The following is a 22,388-nucleotide window of genomic DNA, read 5'->3' as shown; positions in this document are numbered from 1 at the left end:
GTCTGGGGAGCACTTTTCAGTAATCACTAATCCAGGAAAACATTCTCTGTTTTAGACACAAAGAAAGTGAGCTTGCAGAGGTCACTTGAGGGTCCCAGTGACACATCCTGAGGTTCCAACCAGACGAGAGTGGAGAGTTTGGATTGAAACTGCAGGTGTTGGGACCAGGGACATTGCTGGAGGAAAACGGGGAGCCACTTTCTGTCTGTTCCCCACTTCACTTGCTGCAATATTTTTGTTTCCTGGATGTATTCCCAGCACTGTCGTGATCAATTGTTGTTGTTGTTTTAAATTTTTTTTTATTTTTTGTCAATGCCACATGGCATGTGGGATCTTAGTTCCCTGACTGGGGATCAAACCTGTGCCTCTTGCTGTGGAAGCACAAAGTCCTAACCACTGCACCACCAAGAAAGTCCCTCATTGTTTTATATAAAATTAAACTAGGTACTTATATTTACTTAAACAATCAAATCTGGAATCCAAGAGAAAGTATTCGTTTTGAAGGAGTCGATCTCAAATAACTAGAAAACTTTTCCCACTGAACAGTGTTTGGCACTTCAACACTATGCAGACCACAGTGTCAGGAAAGATGACTTGGAGATTGCTAATGCCTGCATAAATGAATTATCTTGGTTACCTGGGTATTTCTGACCTCTGTCTTCTGAGTTCTGCTTCACGGATCACAGAGCTGGGGCTGTCCAGCAGAGCACCCGGGGCTTCCAGACACCCTGGGAGCTCTGGTGTTTGCAGCCCTGGAACACAGTTATTTAGTTCATCAGTCTTTTTCTCCTCTTTTTATAGAAGCTCTGCAAACATATTTCTGGCCTTGAATTATTTGTGGCATGGTTCCTGAATTAATAAAACATTTTCCAGGGCTTGGGATTTGTGGGTAGAGATTTTCAAAAACTAATTTATGAGAAATGAAGCAGAACAAAGCATCACATCTTTTGAATGAACTAGCATGAATGCTGGGAAGCCCTTTAAGATCGATGCCCCCCCCCGCAAAAAAAAAAGAACCGGTGGTGTTCTTAACTATGGCTGCCAGATATTGTGAGATCCTGGCATTTAGGAAACAAGCATCCAGCTTTTTTGTTTCAAAAATTTTAAACCTGAGACCAGTACAATGAACTTTTACTTAGGTTCAACAATGGAAATCGAGTTTTTAAAGGCTTGTTTTGTCTTGCCATGCTTGCAGACACACACACACACACACACACACAATCAACAAATACAATGTTAATATCGTGAAAGGTCTATTTCTTTTTAATTGTCTTAGATTTTGTCTGGAAATGAACAAGGCCAAACACATCCCTTGTTTCCAAAATCATAATGATTTGCCTTTTATCTACAGTCAAATCTACCTGATGAGATCTTTGAAAACGGGAAGGCAGCCGAGGAGAAAATGCCACTGTCCCTCAGCTTCAGCGATCTGCCCAACGGGGACTGCACCCTCGCCCCCGGCCCAGCTGACTCTCTCCCTGGCGCGTGCGCGGCAAATCCAGAAATCACCATCACCTCCGCAGAGCTGCCCGCAGGCAGGCAGTCCTCCCAGAACGAGGGCTTGGAGGACTCCAGCTCGGCCTCTTGCAGCAGCTCCTCGAGAGAAGGCTCTGAGCCCCGGCCCCACCCCGAGGGAGAGACCCAGGGGACGGGGAAGGCCGAGGGCTGCCGAGCGGCCACTGTTGCCGGGCCGGAGCGCCTGTTCCTGCAGAAGGGAGTTGCAGAGGTCCTTTTGCAAGAGGCCCTTCTGCAAGAGGCCTCTGAACTCAAGCCCGTGGAGCTGGACACTTTTGAAGGAAACATCACGAAGCAGCTGGTCAAGAGGCTCACCTCGGCGGAGGTGCCGGCGGCCACGGAGAGGCTGCTCTCGGAGGGCTCGGTCAGTGCAGAGTCGGAAGGCTGTAGGTCTTTCCTGGATGGAAGCCTAGAGGACGCCTTTAACGGGCTTTTCCTTGCGTTAGAACCACACAAAGAGCAGTATAAAGAGTTTCAGGATCTGAACCAAGAAGTCATGCACCTGGATGATATTCTAAAAGTAAGTACCTTTTCAGGGAAATTGGATTAGTTTCCGAGACAGTCTCTTAAGCCAACATTCTATTTAAAATAGACTATCTTTTTTTTTTTTAATCCTTCCCTATCACAGGATCAGTAGATAATCAATATGTAAATGACATTGATTTTTTAATACTAGTTATTTAGTTGCTGAGTCGTGTCTGACTCTTTGTAACCCCAAGGACTGTATACTACCGGGTCCTCTGTCCATGGGATTCTCTAGGCAAGAATACTGGAGTGGGTTGCCATTTCCTTCTTCAGGGGATTTTCTCCACCCAGGGATCGAACCGGGGTCTCCTGCATTGCAGGTGGATTCTTTACCGACTGAACTTCCAGGGAAGCCCCTAAACCACCACCAAATGGCATTTATTTTTTAATACTAGTTGTTGTTTAGGTGCTAAGTCATATTTGACAGTTTTTGCAACCCCATGGACTGTAACTCCTCAGGCTCCTCTGTCTGTGGGGCTTCCCAGGCAAGAATACTGGAGTGGGTTGCCATTTAATACTAGTAGCATATATTAATTTTTATTTTCCTGACAACGGATCAACTTTAGGAGAATGACTGGGAGTTAAATTAACAGCTCTAGAGGATATCTAGACTCCCTCAGCCCCAGAGTTCATCATTCAGATCCCAAATGTGAAATGAATGGTGGCCTTTTGAGCATCGTATCTCATTGAGATGTTACTGGAGAGGGTCCCTCTTGGGGTTTCCAGGAAGCAGGAAGGCCCTTCCCTGGTTGAAGACAGAGTTGGGCAGCCAGGATACGAGGACCACGGGCATCTCTCCCTGCCCCAGGCACTACCTCCTAGAAGATTCCCTTCTCAGCAGTTGGCCCAAATCAGTGAATTAGAATCCCAGATTAATCACTCACAAATAATCTAGAAGCCAGAGGACTCTGACTCCACTAGAGATATCTTCCTCTCTTGTTCCCAATTAGACCACTCAGGATAGACATGGGACGAGAGGATTCAGAAAGGTGATTTCCTCCTAGTCAGGAGAGCCTCATAATGAGTCATTATTGCTACCCCAGAATGTATCTGCCTCCACTTGGTAGATAAAATTTAATAAAGATTAAATTTTTAAAAACGCGGCACAAGAAGACAGAACTGGATCCTCTGTCCTGAAACCCACTGCCGCTTCTTATATTCTTTGCTTTGCCACTCTGATATCTATTGCCATAAAGAAGAGAACTTGGATCCTTTCTCCTGAAAGAGCAGTTCTTTGGGGACCTGTTCTATAAGATCATTTTGAAAATACAGTGCCAGGGGCCAGCAGAGAGTCAGCCCACAGAAGTCTGTTGCATCCCTCGATATGACGGTTTGAAAATGTGGCCTTCCCCGTGGCATCTGGAACTAGCTTCCCAAGGCTATTCTGACAGTTGCGGTCATGCTGACCTGGCTCTGGAGGGCATGTCTGCCCAGGGCAGAGAAGAATTCAGGCTCTGAGTCTCCACATTCTCTATTGCTCCTGACAGATTGATTCTGCTGTAGGTATAGCCTCTTAGCAGCAGGGAAGGGCACTTTGAATCTGCTTCCCGTCAAACATAACTCCAGAGCATCAGCTCAGGACTCATGGATGGAGGCTGCTTGTCTAGTATCCCAGGGAAAACTTCTTTGATCCCTTCAACAAGTGCTTATCTGCACAGTTGACCAGCTTTGCTTAGTGGGCAGAAAGGTGTTAAATGTGAAGAGCCAAGACACAATCCACCTAAAATAAACGCCTCAAAGAAAGCTAGTGTGATGGCAGCCCCCATTTCCAGGCATCTAGAGTGCGCAGTCCACCAGGAAGCACTGAGCAAGTCATCCGTTAAGTCTTCTAAAAACCTGGGGGCTGTCAGTTTCTTTCAAGATTTTTATTCCAATCTGCTCTTGTTCCAAAACTGTCCTAAAATTCTTAACTTCCCCCCTTTCTTTCTTTTGATCGTATTTAAACACATCCATACTGTGCACGATCAGGTTCTGCAGTCTAGCTTAGGAAAGAAGACCCTACAAGTGGGTTGAGTTGGGAATGGCTCCTCCTCTCTCTCTGAGATGGAAAATGACGTTAGAGTCAAGGTCTGGGGCAAGTGGCTTTGTCTCCAGCCAGGATTAAAGCATCTGCTGGCAAAGCATTCTCTTTTTTTCCTCCTTCACACTCCTAGGATGCTAAACACCTTGACGATCAGAAACTAAATGGTGCTGCCTCTTGGACGGAGATCACTGAGGGCGAATGAAACAACTCTGATTTAAAAGACTCAGACTCCTGCCAGGCCCTTCCGACCCTGTGTAACGAAGTCAGCAGGGAGTGCCACCTAACTGGATGGAGGACATTTAGCTCCTTTTACTTGCAGGATTTGTCCCGTTCGATCCCTCCCAACATCCTTTTGACTGTTTGGAAGAACTTCTCCCCATCTCTGTGCCCAAAGCAATGGGCATTATCCTGTTTGTAATGTTTCTGTTTAACATCCAGAAATACAGAGTTCTCCAGGTCATAGAATGGATTTGCTCACATAATTCCAGGGCCCAGTCAGGGGAGAGATGGAAGTTGTTCCTTCAAAGACAAAGTTGTAAAGGAAGCACAGCTACTCCTTGTCATGCTCGTGCCGTTTATTTTCTCCTCGATGCTCAAAGGAAAATTACATGCTGTGAATGTAAAATTAGTATTTAAATCTACTTAGAGAGTGTGCATGAGTGAGTAGTTTTCTGTTTCTGAGATTTGTTTTGTGAACCCTTTAGGACAGGTGCCTTAGTTAGCTCGCCCTGTCTCAGGGCACAGACCACGTTGCCACTTGGAGTTAAGAGATCGGTTAGTAGTTGACATTGACCCTTTAGATTTGTCTGCCAGTTCAATTTTATTTGGGGTTGAGCAGTATTAAGAGAGAGAATAGCCATTCTGTTTCCCAAGACTTTCTGATTGTAATATTTTTAAAACTTTTGATTATAAATATTTCAAACAGGAATAGAAAGGATCAAATAATAGATCCTAATGTGGCCATCAGCACACCTCCACCATGATCAATTCATGGCCAAACTTGTCTTTCTCTACCTGCTTCCTTCCCTCCAGATTCTTTTGGAACAAATCCCAGATACTGTGTCACTTTATCCACGGTTGTACTTTTTTATAAGAAGATTTTTAAATGAATTTTTTTAATGCCAACAAAAAAATAAAAATAAAAGCTTGAAAAAAAAGAAAGTGTCGCATCTCCCATTGGGTGTCTTTGTTGTGTTTCTCCTTCCGAATATGTTGATATTCTCCTTGGTACCTTCTGCCTTTGCAGTGCAAGCCAGCAGTAAGCCGAAGCAGGTCTTCCAGTTTAAGTCTTACTGTTGAAAGTGCTTTAGAAAGCTTTGATTTCCTGAACACCTCTGATTTTGACGAGGAGGAGGAGGATGGTGATGAGGTTTGTAATGTTGGAGGAGGTGCTGACTCAGTATTTTCAGACACTGAGACTGAGAAAAATAGGTAAGTCTTGAAGTCAGCATCTGCTTCTCTTTCCACTGTCATTGCTGGTACAGCAGTTATTTATTGCTACCAGATAGGACCTGCTACACATCTTCAGGAAGATAAAACTCTCTACCTGAATTGGTTTACAGATCCTTTTCACTGCCCTGTACAATTTTTAAATACAGTTCACCTCTTTTGGTGTTGTTTAAGAAAAATGAAATTTTACTTTTTATAAATGAAAGGGAAATTTTTGTACAAGTATACGTACACTAATGTATAAGTATGGATGTGTACATATCCATCTTGTAATAGGCTTCAGTGACTACAGCTTGGCCCCAGTGTAATGAATTTCAAATTAACTTCACATACTGTGTTTCTGGAGAACTCTTACTGGATCATCAGTCTTGACCTGGTTCTCCTTGATTTGCATCTTATTCCTAATTTCTTCATTTTGTTAGATTTTGCTTTTCCAATCCCTTATCTCTCTATTCCTTTTGGCTATTGGGTCTTTGCAGTTGATTAAGCTCATCAGTACCTGTTTCAAAACCAGGCTTAAAACCCATGGCCCATATTTTCCTTAGAATGTAGAAAGGGATGACTGATAACTGATATCTGCCAGTGGATCTACAGGCCTCTGGGGAGAGACAGTCGCCTTCTTTAGGATGGAGATGAATCAGGGCAGTGGGAAAGGAGGATAAAAATGAAATATTATCACTTTCTTCCTGGGCTTTGTTGTACCAAACCACATGCTTAGAGCTAGAGCCTGGGGTCCATTCTGTAAGCACAGTGAACATAGGTCCACCAATTTGCTGAAAGAAAAAAAAAAAGCAAAAACATTTTCCCAAAGGAAAAGGTGGATTTCCATCCATCTTTTCTTTTGACATGTTATATGCACAGGTTTTCAAATTACAATAAGCTATGACTGTTCAACCTTCACAGACTCCTCTGAGTGGTGTTAATATTTTGAAGTTGTGTTATTCCCGGAGGGTTTCTTCTGCCAGAATGAAACCAGGAAAAGAAAAAGGGAGAAATAGAATTTATCGCTCGAGCAAACTGGCAGTGTAACAAAGAGAATTTATGAAGTGAATGTCATGTTTAAGTTATCTTTCTGCATTCTGCACTGAGATTTTCTAACTTAACTGCATTTGTGAAATGCTTCTTAAATCAAACCTCTTCTTGTATACTTGTTAGCTGAAGCTATTACATAATAGATCAAGGTTTTTCTTCTTAATATAAGCATTTTAAGAACAAAAATATCATAGCCTTCGTAAATTCTACAGAACATTCCTATTAAAGAAGATGGCTAATGTGATCAGGCTTACTGTGTGTTATCAGATGTTTAGGGTAAATGTGTGTGTGTGTGTGTGTTTTAAATGTGGATTGACGACAAGCTGAATGTTTTCCTCTTGGAATCAGGGTAAAGCATTCAATGCCTTTAAACTGGTGCATGATCTTTTTAAATTGTGGAGACTGGGGAGCATGAAACTAGAACCCAAAAATCACCTAGCTGTGTGAACTAGGGTGCTGTAGTTAACATCTCTACTGGTCATTCCTTCCATGGGTGAAATGAGACTCTTCTCTCCCTCTCTCCCCCCTGCACAGATTCATTTTAAGAATAAAATTAGATAATAAATATAACACACTTCTCTTTAAATGTAAGTGCCCATCATGATACAACTTTAGATATTTTAGTAGTGTTTACACAAAGGTTGCAAAGCAGAAGAAAGTGATGCAAATGCCCCTTTTTGCGAACACCCTGTTTCTTCCCAGTGGCTTTGCTTTCTCTTTTTCTTCAAGTGGCAGTTGATTCAAGGCCAGGAAAAAGCCTTGACTGATTATTTTAATGGTATTGCTCTTGGGAAACCACAAATACAGAGGACAGTTTTATCCCAGAAATTTGGCAAATCACCCCATCAACAGAGCACAAATATGCCCCCAAATGAGGTCACATTTCAGAAGACTTCTTGGTGAGACGACTTTACAAATAGTTCATTGTGCTTGAGAAGCAGAGAACTCTGGAAGCAATCTATTTGTAGGATCTTTTTAACATTAGGCAAATTGGTGACCAGCCTTAGTGATAAAGTAGTATTTGAAGGGTATCTCAATTTTTTGAGGTAGGAAATGCAAGACTTTTCAGTGGGTGCTATGGGGGCCTGACACAAGCCACGTTGAGTTTTGACCTGTGGTCTCCGTGCAGAAAGAAACAGCTAACGTTTCGCTCCCCTTCCTGCTTCAACAGTTACAGATCGGTTCACCCAGAAGCCAGGGGGCATCTCAGCGAAGCCCTGACTGAGGACACGGGAGTTGGGACTAGTGTGGCAGGAAGCCCTCTCCCGCTGACCACGGGGAATGAAAGCCTGGACCTTACCATCATCAGGCACCTCCAGTACTGCACCCAGCTCGTCCAGGTAGGACTGGCGACTGAACCGGGTTTTTAGAGCCCAGGTTGTTGATGCACCAAGAATGTGTGCTTCCTTTTCTTTTCAGTTTTCCCAAGAAAAGGAGAATTCAGGAATGTGAGAATAATCATCTACGGCCAAACCTCCCTGAACGTGCCCTATCTCATCTGCTTTGATTTGAACTCAAAAACTAAATTGCATGGCCATCTTCCTTCAACCCTGGGTTTTTCATCTTAAAATCTAGGTCTCCAGGGACCTCCCTGGTGGTCCTGTGGTTAAGACTATATACTTCCACTGCAGAGGGTGTGAATTCCATCCTGGATGTGGAACTAAGACCCCACACGCCGCACAGCATGGCCAAAAAAATAAAATAAATTCCTATAAATTAAAAAAGTCTAGATCTTCAGATCTTAACAGGCAGTAAGTGACATGTGGTGAGCTCTCGCTTTCAAATTATTTGATAATAGGTGAGAGTAATGTGATATTTAAATTTTAATTATTTGGTCACACTTCACAGCATATGGGATCTTAGTTCCCTGACCAGGGATGGAACTCATGCCCCCTGCAGTGGAAGCGAGGAGTATTAACCACTGAACGAACCACCAGGGAAGTCCTGTGATTTTTTTAAAAAAGGAATTTGCATTCTGCCATCTACAAACGGACTTTGAAAGCCAGTATTACTGAACTTATGTTAACAGAAACACAACAAATTAGTTTTCCATCACCTGGACAGCTAAAGGCAAAATGCTACAGAATATAACCACAGTTTCCCAGATTGCAAATAAGTACTAATTAGCAATGAGAAAGAATATTTTACAGGCCTTATCCTCACCAGTTCATTTTCATTCTGGGACACCCTGGGGCTCATTTTTCTTCTTATATCAGGCTGGTTTACCACTTAAGATTTTGCCACAGTTGTTGCCGTTCAGTCACTCAGTCATGTCCAACTCTTTGCCACCCCATGGAGCACGCCAGGCTTCCCCATACTTCACTTTCTCCCAGAGTTTGCTCAAGCTCATGTCCATTGAATCAGTGATGCCATCTAACTATCTCATCCTCTGTCAGTCCCTTTTTTTCTTGCCCTCAGTCTTTCCCAACATCAGGGTCTTTTCCAGTGAATCAGCTGTTTGCATCAGGTGACCAAAGTGTTATCAGCTTCAGCATCAATTCTTCCAATGAATATTCAGGGTTCATTTCATTTAGGACTGACTGGTTCAATCTCCCTGCAGTCCAAGGGACTCTGAAGAGTCCTCTCTACCACCACAATTCAGAAGCATCAGTTCTTTGGTGCTCAGCCTTTTCCATGATCCCTCTCTCACATCCGTACACCACTATTGGAAAAACCATAGCTTTGACTAGATGGACATTTGTCAGCAAAGTGATGTCTCTGCTTTTTAATATGCTGTCTAGGTTGGTCATAGCTTTTCTTCCAAGGAACAAGTGTCTTAATTTCATGGCTGCAGTCACCATCTGCAGTGGAACAACTGTTTTGACATTTTTTTGTTGCAGCGAGGGTTTCAGCTGTCGAACAAAGCACTTTCCCCCAAGCATCTGCATGAATGCTTCCTCCTCTCCCAGAGGCTGGTCTTTTCCCAATCTTGTTCTTCTGTCACCTTGCCTCATTGTGTGGGAATCAGGAACAGAAAGTGAAAGCAAATGTATAATGGTTGTAAGGGGCTGGGCCAGGCAGGAAGAGTGCAAAAAGAGGAGAAATCATGCTTTTAAGAGCATGTGTTCAATTGGAAGCCTGAGGCAGGGTAGGGAGGAAGGACCCAGGGAGGCTGGGAATGGGTTAACATTGCTTTTTCAATAACACACTCATGACGAGATGTAGAAGAATCTGTTTCTCCATGAATAGAGACCCTCAAAGCCGCCTCAGACACTCACCTTCTGTGGGAAGCTGGTAGGCAGTTATGACTCTTGCACTAGGTTGGCCAGTACCCCAGTGGATCTCTTTTGTTGAGTGTTTAATTTACAAGCCAGGTATTGACAACCAGTCTGGCAGACAGTGCACATTTTTTCTGACCAAAATGAACAAGGATTGTTGTTGACTTACAGCTATTCTCTATTCCCCAAGCATTGGAATAAGATGGTGTTCACAGCCCTTTGTCCTTGGTGAGCCCGAGACTCAGCTAAGCAAACTCCCTGTTCACCTTTCAGACGTCAAGTCATTACTTCGTGAGACATGGGAGAATTCTGTTCCATCAAGGGACGGATGTGTTCGCTCAAAGACTAATTGGCATGCAAGAGTCAGTGCAGTGTTTCTCTCTACAGTAAGGCCATGGTTGTAACAAATTCAACTCTTCCGTGGGGAACAACTATACTAGACACAACAAGAGGGAGTAGTCCCACCTAGTCCATTACTACGTGGTACATGGGACACTGCCCAATTCATGAATTGCTTAATAAAGCAAATTAGATCTTTAAATTTAAAAAGAGAAAAGAAAAACCAAAGAGATAGACATAAAGGTGTAGAATAAAGTAGAAATCAAGGTAGAAACCTGGTTTCTAATTCACAAGATGGTTGGATGGCATCACTGATTCAAAGGACATGCGATTGAGCAAGTTCTGGGAGATGACGAAAGCCAGGGAAGCCTGGCGTGTTGCAGTCCATGGGGTTGCATAGAGTCAGACATGGCTGAGCAGCTGAACAACAACCTGAATCAGTAAGCTTGCTTATTCATTTGGTATATAATTGCAAAGAGATAAAAATGGGTATTCCATAAGAATTATAATAGCTATAATTATGTTTAAAATAGAGCAGTTCTTTTCTATTCAAGTTTTTTTACATGAAAGGCATTTGTATATAACGCTTGACTTTTGAATTTGAAAAATTCATTTTGCTTTAGAGCCCAAATGCTTGAGACCATACAGGATGATGGTACAGGTCTGCGTCCTGCAGCCATGCCTGCCAAGTGAAGGGGACAGAGGCACAGAAAGGACTAGAACCTTCAGACAGTGACTGATTTCTGTCCTTTCTCCTCTTAGATCTCTCTTTATTCTCACGACCTGCACACAAATGAAATCACTTGCCATTAATGTTCTCTTGGACAGGTTGCTTAACCTCTCTGTACCTCAGTTTCCTCATCAGTTAACTGGTAAATCAAAAGTACCCACTTCTGGGTTGCTGTACAAAATAACATGAGCTAATTTATGTATAAGGCCCAGACCAATGCCTGGTACATAGTAAGCACTCATTAATGAGATAAATTTTTGTTGTAATTATGATTATTATACAACACGCTCTTAATTTTCAGCTTGAAAACAATGATATGAATCCAGGCCATGAAAAATAACTACACTTGTAAAACAAATGTTTTTTCTGCTTCCACATCAGTGGCAACCTAAATATGCTCTTCAGGTTTCAAAGAGGTCTTATGGACAGTACATACAGAAAGGCAACTTTATAATAACCTTGCAGCCCTACTACTGAGAAAACTCTAGAATTTGCCCAGGCATTAAAAAAGTTGAAAGCAACAAAAACATGTCTGATTTCATCAGATGTTGTAACCGGCCTGGAATAAGGAACACTATACTGGAACAGAAAGGTGTATGAGTTTAACATCCCCTCTTCATTCAGAAGGATGAGGCTGAGCTCTATTGACAACAATAACTGACCGAGTGGTTTTGTTCGTTTTATCAGCAAATTGTTCTTTCAAGTAAAACCCCATTTGTGGCCAGCAACCTGTTAGAGAAGCTTTCCAGGCAAATCCAGGTGATGGAGAAGCTCTCGGCCGTCAGCGATGAGAACATTGGAAACATCAGTTCTGTCATTGAAGGTGAGCCCCTGCGGTGATACCGCCAGGTTCTTACAAAATGTAGCACCATGAGCCTTCCACCCACCCCACTTGCCCCAGTCCCCACCTGCATCCATTCATGGCTTTGTTAGGATGGCAGAGAAGCACTCTTGGGCTGTAGAATAGAGGAAGTTTGCCACGTGAGTGTGGTCATAATTAACAATCTGCTTCAGAATCGGAGTCAAAGCAGCAGACGCCTAGCTTTTTCTAGAGGGGCCTCCACCTCCAGGAGGCAGACTCTAGTGTATACAGAGAATCCCCTCCTCCTCTGCTGGTGTGGTTCCCCCTGGGGACAGGTGATCAGGATTGCCCCTGTACAGTGGAGCTGGCTGAGACAACCCCCATAGCGGTTGACGGTCAAAGGCAAGATGCTCCCAAACCTACTGTGGCAGAAATACAAGGAGTCAAAGGCCTTCAAGAGAATCCCTGGTTCAGAATTTTAAATAGAAAATTTGACGATACCTTTGAACTTGTGTGGTCTGGCTACAAGACTAGTGCCTAGAGACAAGAATTTGTGTCTTTTTTTCCCCATCAGATAGTGGAAAGAGTGGGGAACTAGGATCTTTTGGATTATCTCCAATTAGGCTTGAAATTCCCTGTAGGTTCTTTCTATACGTTGCTGCCTCCTGCTTCCAGTCCTCCCAGAAGCAGGTGACCTTGACAGGCCTCTGAGAGATGTGAAAAGCGGCAGGACATTCAGGCTCCTGTCCGCTCCTCCTCCAGCCCCTTGGCTTGATCAGAGCCTCTGGAGTGAAATGCTGACTGTGGCCCATGGCTCTTCAATCATTTCAGTCGGAGAGCCACCTGGGAAGGGTGAAAAACTCCTTCAGTCACCCTCTTCTCTGTTCCCCCGCTGCAGAAAATCTCCTGGGGTTTGATTCTCTGATCCTGCACAATTTTATTTGCTAAGTTACAGGAGGTGAGGGGATTAGACTTTCTCCCAAGGGTAGACCTGCTGTTTTCTATCACAGAAAGCAAACAGTTTGCTTTTGCCGCCTTTTCTTTAGTGCCCAGGCTGGATGAGCTCCTCATCTCCACTTCTTTGCCTTCAGGACCACCTGCCAACAATCCTGTAGTTCTGATTAAAAACTGGTCTTAAAAAAAAAAAGAAAAGAAAGAAAGGCCCCTGGTGATGCCTGCCCCACCCCACCCAGGTCCATCTCTGCATCTGCATCTGTTTCACTGAGTCGTGGGATGGGGGGTTGCTCTTCTATTCCAGCTATACCAGAATTTCACAAAAAACTGTCTTTGCTGTCCTTCTGGACCAAATGCTGCACCCCGATTGGGGTCTACCACAGCTCCGCGGACAGAGTGATTAAGCAGCTAGAGGCCAGCTTTGCCAGAACCGTCAACAGAGACTACCCCGGGCTTGCAGACCCAGGTACAGGGCAACAGGAATGAGAGAAATATTTCTGTCTTTTGGGTTGAAAGTAGTAAGCGGTGGTGCAGTTCCCTCAACACTCCTCGCCACAGCTAGCCCAGAAAAGAGGCTTCCCCTCCAGAGAAAACATCATCTACTCAGAAAAATCTAAGAAAGAAAAGACAGGGAACATGTTTTCATTCCAAATATCAGCAGTGACTTTGAAAAGGACCATATGTCTGTACTGCTATTGAAGTATGTAGCCTTTTCTCATTAAAAAGTCACCAATACAGGAGAGTCAAATGACATAACCACTTAGGAAAAACTGCTTGGCAGTTTGAATATGTATACTCCTACCCTATGGTCCAGCAATTCCACTCCTAAATATGTCAAGGGAAATACAAGCTTATCCTCATTTTTTAAGAGGACATGTATAAGAAGGTTCTTAGCAGCTTTATTCGCAGCAACCAAAAATGGAAACAATTCAAATGCCCATCTACAGGAGAAGGGATAAATGGCAACATTACACAGCAGTTTTCAAAAAGACTAAATTCACTGCTGCAAGCAATAATTTGGATGAATCTCACATACTTTTTGAACAAAAGGAGCTAGATTCAAAAAGTACATACTATATAGTTTTATTTATATGAAGTTCAAGAACAGATAAAGCCAATGTATTGATAGAAGTTTGACTATTATTGATAGTTGATAGAAGTTTGTCCCTATGGTTGGAGCATACTGGGAGGGGGCACAGGAGAACGTAATGGCATCCCAGTGATTTCTGTATCTTGATACAAATGATAGTTACATGGGTATATAAATATGCTTTACACCGAACTCTACAGACTTCACGCCATCGTGTACCTCAATAGAAAGACGAATGAGAGATAGATGAATGAATGATTGTGTTTCTTAAAAACTGCTTCATATCTCCCCCTTCCAAATAGTGTTTCACACCCTGGTGTCCCAAATCCTGGACCGAGCTGAGCCCCTGCTTCCCGCCAGCCTGTCCTCCGAAGTCATCACTGTTTTCCAGTATTACAGTTACTTTACGAGCCACGGCGTGAGTGACCTGGAGAGTTATCTGAACCAGCTGGCCAAGCAAGGTAGGACGTGTGCTTTGCTCACACTGCGTGGGGCTCAATCTGGCATAATCTTTGGTGTCTTCAATCATAGTTTTTAGTGATGATAGCTTTTTCTTCCCCCAAGTTAACAGCTGGGCTAAGATTTGTCTTTTAGATGGCTCCTGGACTTTTAACATGAGTGAGCCCTTTGACAATGAAACAAGAGTTTGCTGAGCATACCCTTTTTGCTCAACAGGGGTGTACCATTAACAGGAAGCTGGTAAATGATTTAAGGCCCTGCTGAAGTTTTTGTCTATCATTAATATATTTGCCCTTTGTAGGATCGAGCCTACAGGCAATGCTGTTTTATAGTGCCATTTTGGTGGCGCTTTCATAATACTAAGCAGAAGTGAGGTTCCATAGAAGCCAATGGGGTGACGCATTGGGAACGGAAAGGAGGGAGAAACGAAAAAACAAATCTAAGGCTTCATCTTCAGGGGCTGAAAAAACAGACAGCAACACAGAGAGCAGCAGTGAAGCTTGTCATTGCCTTCTCGTGTGACACTCCAATTATGAGGAAGAGAACCAGCTTCTGCCTTGAGTGGAAACCTCTCCAGGAGTGCAGCCAGGCTGTGAGGGGCTGGTTTCTGGGTCCCAAGTTTGTGCTGTTTCTCCACCCACGCTTGACAATGGGCGGCAGGAGGGTGAGGCGAGAGGAACCAGGTGTGTTCTTGGGAGTAGGTAGGTTGGCTCAGTGCTAGTGGCGGAAATGCTTCTGACCCTGACCTAGGTTCAGGCTCGGTCCTTCTCTTTAAATCCCGAGACACCATGTTCAGCACGGTAATTGGCATCACAGGAAGAAGAAAATCTTCCTCTACCATCACTAATCAGAAACATCGCCTTTCTCATATGCTAGTTTTTCATATATTCTTGGGTCTTTTATTAGGTACATCCTTGAACCTTGCTCGTATCTGTAATGAGCATGCTACTTTGCCAACAGAAGGTGACTTCTGCTTTCCTCTCTCCCTCCAGTTTCGGTGGTTCAGACTCTGCAGTCACTGAGAGAGGAGAAACTGCTCCAAGCCATGAGTGACCTGGCCCCCGGCAGCTTCCCGGCCCCGCAGGAGGAAGTACTCAGGACCCTGGCTCTGCTCCTAACTGGGGAGGACAGTGGAGCTAGTGAGGCCGTGATGCTTTACTTGACAGCTGCCTCCAGAAGCGAGCATTTCAGGGAAAAGGTCGGGCATGAAATGATGGACGGCAAGGCAGAATCTTGTTTAATTTTATGCCATTTACTGTTAATATTGTGTCATCTCTTCCTTTGTAAAAATAATTTTCTTTCTCCTGTTTTTTAAAATTAAAAAAAAAATTGTGTGGCCCTTATATACTGAAAATAGTTAAGGTCCTGTAAGTCTAGCCCCCAGAGAAAACTATTAATCACTTAGTGAATATTCCTTCAGATCTTTTCTATGTATATGCTAACAAATATAATTATTTTTTCTTAAATGAGATCACACTATCTTATTGCACAAATGATTTTTTAAATGTAATATATCATGGTTATTTTCTTTCCATGTCAGAACATATTGATCTACTTTATTCTATTTGATACATGAGTGGCATCTCAGTATATAAATAACCTGTTATTTTTGTATTGCATATTGATGAGCATTTGTGTAGTTTCCAACTGAAAAATATTATGATGAACATACATATGTGTGTTCACGCACACGTATGTTTTATGAATAGTTTGCAGTTAAGTCATAAAACTGTTGGGTCAAAGCACTAGAATACTTTTTACTTTAAAAGCCATCTCTCCTGTTGCTAGGAAGGAGACAGTTTACCTCTCTCGGCTTCAATTCAACAGTCATCCAAGTGTAATAAGCATATGCAATTCAAGTACTTTGGGGCCTAGTACAAGCGGGCACTTTACAACCTGAGAGCCCTTTACAACCTGAACCGTTCAGTTCAGTTCAGTTCAGTCGCTCAGTTGTGTCCGACTCTTTGCGACCCCATGAATCGCAGCACGCCAGGCCACCCTGTCCATCACCGTCATTCTAAAACCTACATCCCATCGACTTTCAGATCAGTTAAAGAAAATAAAAGTTGGCCCTTCTTGTCCTTGGGGTGGGTCCGCTGTTGAACTCGGAGAAGAGTTTGCTGAACCTTCCTAAGGCATTATCTAATTATCTAAGTTAGTGTGTGGTGGGATGTACTCCTGGGAAGATATTCCATTCTAATACATTTTGGCCCAAGAACATGAACTTCATACTGTTCTTTCCTACAAAGCTCCAGTCTTTTAGGAGAGTTTGCTCAAAATGCTCTTCTGTGGGCCAAATACCCTAACCCACACTGAAAGATCAAGACATCAGAGGCCATGTATTATGCAATGCCAGTCATAGAACAGAAGGCATGGATGGATTGGATAAAAAGATCAAGCTCTTTTAATCAGTATGCATTCTAATGGATTTTTTTTTTTTCCCACTCTGAGGGTCGTGCAAAATGTCTCATTTTACCTGTAGCTTATATCAGGGAGTAAAAATGATACATAGGTCTGAAAAAAAAAAAAAGTGAAAGTTATACAGTCATATCTGACTCTTTGCGATCCCATAAACTGTAGCCAGCCTGGCTCCCTTGTCCATGGAATTCTCCAGGCAAGAATACTGGAGTGGGTTGCCATTCCTTTCGCCAGGAGATCTTCCCGACCCAGGGACTGAACCTGGGTCTCCTGCATTGCAAGCAGATTCTTTACCACCTGAGCCACTAGGGAAGCCTGAACGTACAAACAAATCAAAATGTCTTCATGGTGTCCTTCCTTCTCTTTTAGGCCCTGCTCTATTACTGTGAAGCCCTAACAAAGACTGACCTCCGGCTCCAGAAGGCAGCTTGCCTGGCCCTGAAAAGCCTGAAGGTAAGGCCCAGCCTCGGAGCCCCTGGGCAGGTCAGCTTCGAGCTGACTTTGGCTTTGAGACTAAGCCAGGTGCTTAGACAGCTTTCTTTCCATATTTGGAAGTACCTGCTTTAGCAGCCTTTCTCCTCTCCTTTACCCTGTGTATTAGTTGGGGAGTCCTTTTTGTCTTCAAATAGTGCCTAAATGTGACTTGGTTTTGTTAAAGTCAATACTTTTTGGAAAACAATTCCCTTTTTCAGTAGCTCACAGGAATCAATTTGCCTCAGAGCCACTATTAGAAAAGTGTCTCTCATGCCAAAAAAGAGATGACATGCTGATTTCATCAGTTTTTCTTGTGTACAGAAATATGGCAGACAAATAAAATTGGTGAAGAAATACTAAAATCCAGTGTGCCAATAAACTTCCAAATCCTTCCCTGGAAACTCTTTTACTAAGCATCTCGTCCATCTTCATTGTGTCAGAGGGCAGAGAATTGCCAGTGTTTTAAGGAGCTTGCCTTTTAGTAGTCGAGATTTAATGTCTGACTGACCTTAATCAGAAAATATAAGATTAATCATCCTTGCGAAAAGAATGAAAAGGCCACACCTTGAGATCTGCTAAAATCTTGGATGCGTGGGAGGACCTACAGACCTAATGGGACGTGAAAGGGATTAACACCTCAAAAGAAAAAGTTAATGACCTGTGAAGAAAATCAGTTCTGGGAAAATTTGCCTTCCTTGTTACTTGGTCAAAAAATTCCCTTGAGGTGGCCAAAAAAAGGCCCACAGTGGTTGCTGTGCATTTGGGTGCTGTCCTGATAGTGACAGGTCAGCGATGATGGCTGGGACACAGAGTTAATGTAAAGTAAGACGTAAGGATATGTGATTGGCACCAGTTTTTGTGGATTTACATGCTGTGAAGGTTTAAAAGCTACAGTTTTAAACTCCAGCATGTCCAGAGTCTGGGAGCAGCAATTTCCCCCCATTATTCTTTCCTCCTAAAGCAAAGACCTCTTTCTAAACCATCCCCAGCCCTCCAGCTCTTGAAAGGGGCTCCCAATAGCATGATGTAAAAAACACAGCACAGACCCAACCGGTCAACTCTCATTAACGTGTCAAGAGAAAAAAAAAATTTTTTTTAATGAATGACAGCAAACAGACATCCGACATATTTCTTTCCTAGTACCATACTGGAAACAAGCTTGAGAGGTCAGGGTTCTCAAATGCAATTGTAGTTCCCCCATCTGTCTCACTGGGCTACACAAACCCAAAGAAACACCTTCTTGCTTGCTTCCATCTGTTGTCTTCCAGTGCCCAGCACCACCACCACTCCATAAGCCTTTCTTCCAAGAAAGAAAACCATAATGTGTTATTCATCATCAACTCTTCAAAATCACTGGAAGAGCATTTTATTCACAGCAGGCCTCTTTTATCCTCCGGCCTTTATCATTGGCGCTCATGAACACAACTCTGCTGGGCTCTCTTCTCCTTCTGTGTGCCCTCCCTTCCGTGGCTATGCCTGTGCTAATAACTCCCCATGTTTCCTGTCCATGCCATCCCTTCCATCTCTGATCCCGCTTGCTCTTAGGTGGCTTCCCTGGGGAGTTACCTCAGACTCCACCCACCTCACCCCTACTTCTTGTCTCCGGTGTGTGAGTGGATTGTTCAACTTCTTTGCAGGAGCTTAGGCCAGAAACCTAGGAGCCATCAGTGACCTGCCCTTGCCCTCAGCCTCCACCTCCAGCCAGCCTCCTCATCCTGCGTATCCCACTTCCTTGGTATCCGGAATCTCTCTCCTCTTCATCCGCATTCTGTTCACATGGATTCCAGCCACATTTCCACCAGTCTCTGCCTCCTTGTAGTTCATCCTCTCCTCTGTGGTTAGAAAGCTCAGAATTAAAAAACAAGTCCTAGTTAAACCTCTTACATGACTTTCCATGATCTTAGAATGATATCTAAAACTGTTAATATGGCTTATAAGCCTCCCCTTGATTTGGGCCCTGTATTTCCTTCTCCACACCCCCAAACACTATGTACACAAGTACACACACACACGCGCGCGTGCACACACACACACACACATCTTTACCACATGCCCAAACTTGACCAACTCCTCTAAGATACACTTCCTCCAGGAAGACTTCCCTGATCAGACCACTCAGCATTTCCCAGTCATGTTTGGCCCCAGCACCCTGACTCAGCCTGTCACTCAGCATAATAATTAGTTTACTTATTTCACTGTCTGTTTTTCCACCAGACTGTAAATTCTTAAGGGTCAGGACCATGTCATGTTCATGGCTGAGTCTCCCAGGCCCTCTGAACCGCCTGGTTCACAGAGTGCTCAGTAAATGTTTGTGGAAGAAACAGATAGACGAATTCCCATCCTTGACCTTTATTCATCTCCTCTATTTTAATATATAAACTAAAATTAGGAATTCTTAAATTAGAACTGTTTCGGAAGGAATGAGATACAGTAGAAATAAGTAGGAGAAGTGGATTCTATTCTGGAAAAGCAGGCTGGTCATTTCCCTTCTCTCGGCCTGGAGTCCCCTGTGAAATGAGGACCTTCCCTGGTCATCAGAGTTCCCACAGTGCACATCCTGAGCTCCATCCAGGAGGTTCTAATCTGATGTGTCTGAGTAGCATCAGGAATCTGTACTTTTATAAGAGCTCCCAGAGTGATCCTGATACTCAGCTGGGTTTGGGAAGACCTGGGTGGTTTTTATGGAGAAGGCAATGGCAATCCACTCCAGTACTCTTGCCTGGGAAATCCCATGGACGGAGGAGGCTGGTAGGCTGCAGTCCCTGGGGTCGCTAAGAGTCAGACACGACTGAGCGACTTCACTTTCACTTTTCACTTTCATTCACTGGGAAAGGAAATGGCAACCCACTCCGGTGTTCTTGCCTGGAGAATCCCAGGGATGGGGGAGCCTGGTGGGCTGCCGTCTATGGGGTCACACAGAGTTGGACACGACTGACGTGACTCAGCAGCAGCAGGAGGGTGGTTTTTAAAGTCCCCACCAGCTGTGAAAATGCTAAGTCTCATGTGGTCCCACACCTAAATCTCAGAACACTGTTTTAACTCTTTTCTCTTTGTAGGCTACTGAAAGCATTAAAATGCTGGTGACATTGTGTCAGTCTGATACTGAAGAAATCAGAAATGTGGCCTCAGAAACTCTCTTATCTCTTGGTGAGTTTTTTTGTTTTTGTTTGTTTGTTTACTTCTGACACTCACAAAGGTAATGGTAAGAAGTGTCCTGTGCCTTGTTTGAGCAAGTTTTCTCCTGTAGGCTATCTGCTCAAGCACTTACACACACACACACACACACACACACACACAGTATGAGGGACTGATCGATTAATACCAACTGGTATTAATTTATTATTCTGAGTGATGAATAAACATGTTAAGTTCAAACTGGTATTTATTTTTGGTGTTCTGTATCCAGGAGAAGATGGGCGGCTGGCATATGAACAGTTGGACAAATTTCCTCGAGATTGTGTAAAAGTTGGAGGTCGTCTTGCAAGTGAAGTTGCCACGGCCTTTTAATTACAAGCTGACTCTGCCTAACAGCTGTCTTAATAAATGGCCCTGTTAATCAAGATGGTGCTGTGACTTAGCTGGAAGCTGTTGAGGTTGTCTGAAAATTTTAAATGTTTTGGAAGGAATCCGAAGTCCAGTTTCACAGTGCTTATCTATTTTTCCTTTGGCCAATAGAATAGGGCTATGTGTATTTCAGTAGATTACATCACTGATTGCAGCTGACAAAACTTAGTAGAAGAGTCTGTCTTATCTAGTACGTATGGAATTTTAAAACAGCCATCTTTGTACTTTTTTGGAAGTTCTTCTATAAGCTTGAAATAGTCACATGATACTTTGATAAATATCATATGCCTTGCAGTTTTTCCTCTGTTGTGTTCTCAGGGTTGAGTGGCCCCTTTAGGTACCTAATTTTACCTTAAATGTGAAGCAAAAAAAATAAAAGGATTTCTTCAAATACAAGTTTGCCTGCAGAACCTGGTAAAAGAATACATTATAAGATTTTTTATTTTCATTTTTTCAAGCCGCCACAATTTCTTTTGTTTCTCTATCGTGAAAAATCCAAAGGCATGTTTCCAGTATATTTAAAAAAAGGTGGATTAAAAAAAAAAAAAGATGGGTAGATCACTAAAAATTACCTTATTAAGATTATACCATACTCATTTTTAAGAAGATACTCAAAACTTAAGCTTTTTTTAAAAAATAAGAGCCATTTTTTAAATGATACTTTTTATAATAGAAGTATTTTGCTGCTAAGGCAGATCAAAACCAGAAGTTTTCAGAAAGTTATGATGCTCCTTGAAGAAGAACAACATAGAAGCTGGAGGAATCCTAATGGGGTGAAAGAGGCTTCCCTGGAGGCTCACGGTCAAGAATGTGCCTATCTAGGCAAGAGATGCATGTTCATCCCTGGGTTGGGAAGATCCCCTGGAGAAGGAAATGGCAACCCATTCTACTATTCTTGCCTGGGAAACCCCATGGTCAGAGGAGCCTGGCAGGCTGCAGTCCATGGGGTCGAAGAGTCAGACACGACTTGGTGACTAAATGACAACAGTGAGGTGAAAAACAGAGGATCAATAACAGTGGTCTTTGCTTTTATAGAAAATATTATAAGGTAAGGAAGAATGCCCTGAATGATGGTTACTGCCCTAGAGGAATCATTCATCACTGGATAAGCACCTTTGGCCAAATAGTTAAAACAGTTCCTATCATTGCTTTCGTATCAGGGTAGTAAGTCCTTTAAATAAAATATAAGTCCATTCAGTAACTCTTATTAAATAACTATTCTTCCTCTTAAGAGTATATAAGGTGGGATATGCCAAGATATCAAAATAATATGTGTGAGTGTAATTTAAACTGTGGAATATCTACTATTCTCTGAATGTGGTTGTATAATCATTTAGATGTTATTTGAAATATTTACATTTTAGCAAGACCTTTAAAAACAATTCTTATTTCGTTTAAAGTGTAAATTGTTTATCAGGCTTCCTGGTAGATAAGTTCATTCAACTGTGAAGTTATAATGTATATATAAATTTGTAAATTTATAAATATTATATATATGCATATCTTCCCTTTTAAAGGTACATTGTACAGCCTACAGTTAGTATGTATAGTCTATAGTCCCTGTCAAATGGTTCAAGTGATTTTTATAGAAAGTCAAATCACAAATGTCACAGAATTGTTTTGTTGTCTGGGTTTTTTATTTTTTTGAGTATTGCATGAATAATTAATTCTATACCTTTTGTATTCACTTCTGCATTTTATTTTTGGTTGAAAGGGGTGCTTTTAGTTTTGTGGCATTTGCATTCATCACTCTTTCAATCATGTAAGTTAAAATAAAAATTATTTTTGAATTACTA

The 22,388-nt window shown here is 42.7% G+C and overlaps 1 protein-coding gene across 5 annotated transcripts in view; it reads left to right on the top strand.

Annotated features, from left to right (window-relative positions):
* The window catches only part of RIPOR2 (RHO family interacting cell polarization regulator 2), a 109,206-nt gene extending 86,818 nt beyond the window's left edge, over positions 1–22,388 (top strand). For 3 of the 5 annotated variants that reach the window (XM_040249943.1, XM_040249939.1, XM_040249940.1), the window contains 10 exons: positions 1,352–2,035; positions 5,310–5,494; positions 7,716–7,884; positions 11,519–11,654; positions 12,892–13,053; positions 13,980–14,138; positions 15,129–15,334; positions 16,924–17,007; positions 20,085–20,175; positions 20,435–22,388. In XM_040249943.1, coding sequence (XP_040105877.1) covers positions 1,352–2,035; positions 5,310–5,494; positions 7,716–7,884; positions 11,519–11,654; positions 12,892–13,053; positions 13,980–14,138; positions 15,129–15,334; positions 16,924–17,007; positions 20,085–20,175; positions 20,435–20,535 — 1,977 coding nt within the window. In that variant the 3' untranslated portion in view covers positions 20,536–22,388. The other 2 variants (XM_040249941.1, XM_040249942.1) reach the window with 2 other exon arrangements.

The sequence above is a fragment of the Oryx dammah genome, unplaced genomic scaffold (assembly GCF_014754425.2).
Source record: "Oryx dammah isolate SB20612 unplaced genomic scaffold, SCBI_Odam_1.1 HiC_scaffold_11, whole genome shotgun sequence".
Lineage (NCBI taxonomy): Eukaryota > Metazoa > Chordata > Mammalia > Artiodactyla > Bovidae > Oryx > Oryx dammah.
This window is presented reverse-complemented; position numbering and strand designations above follow the sequence as displayed.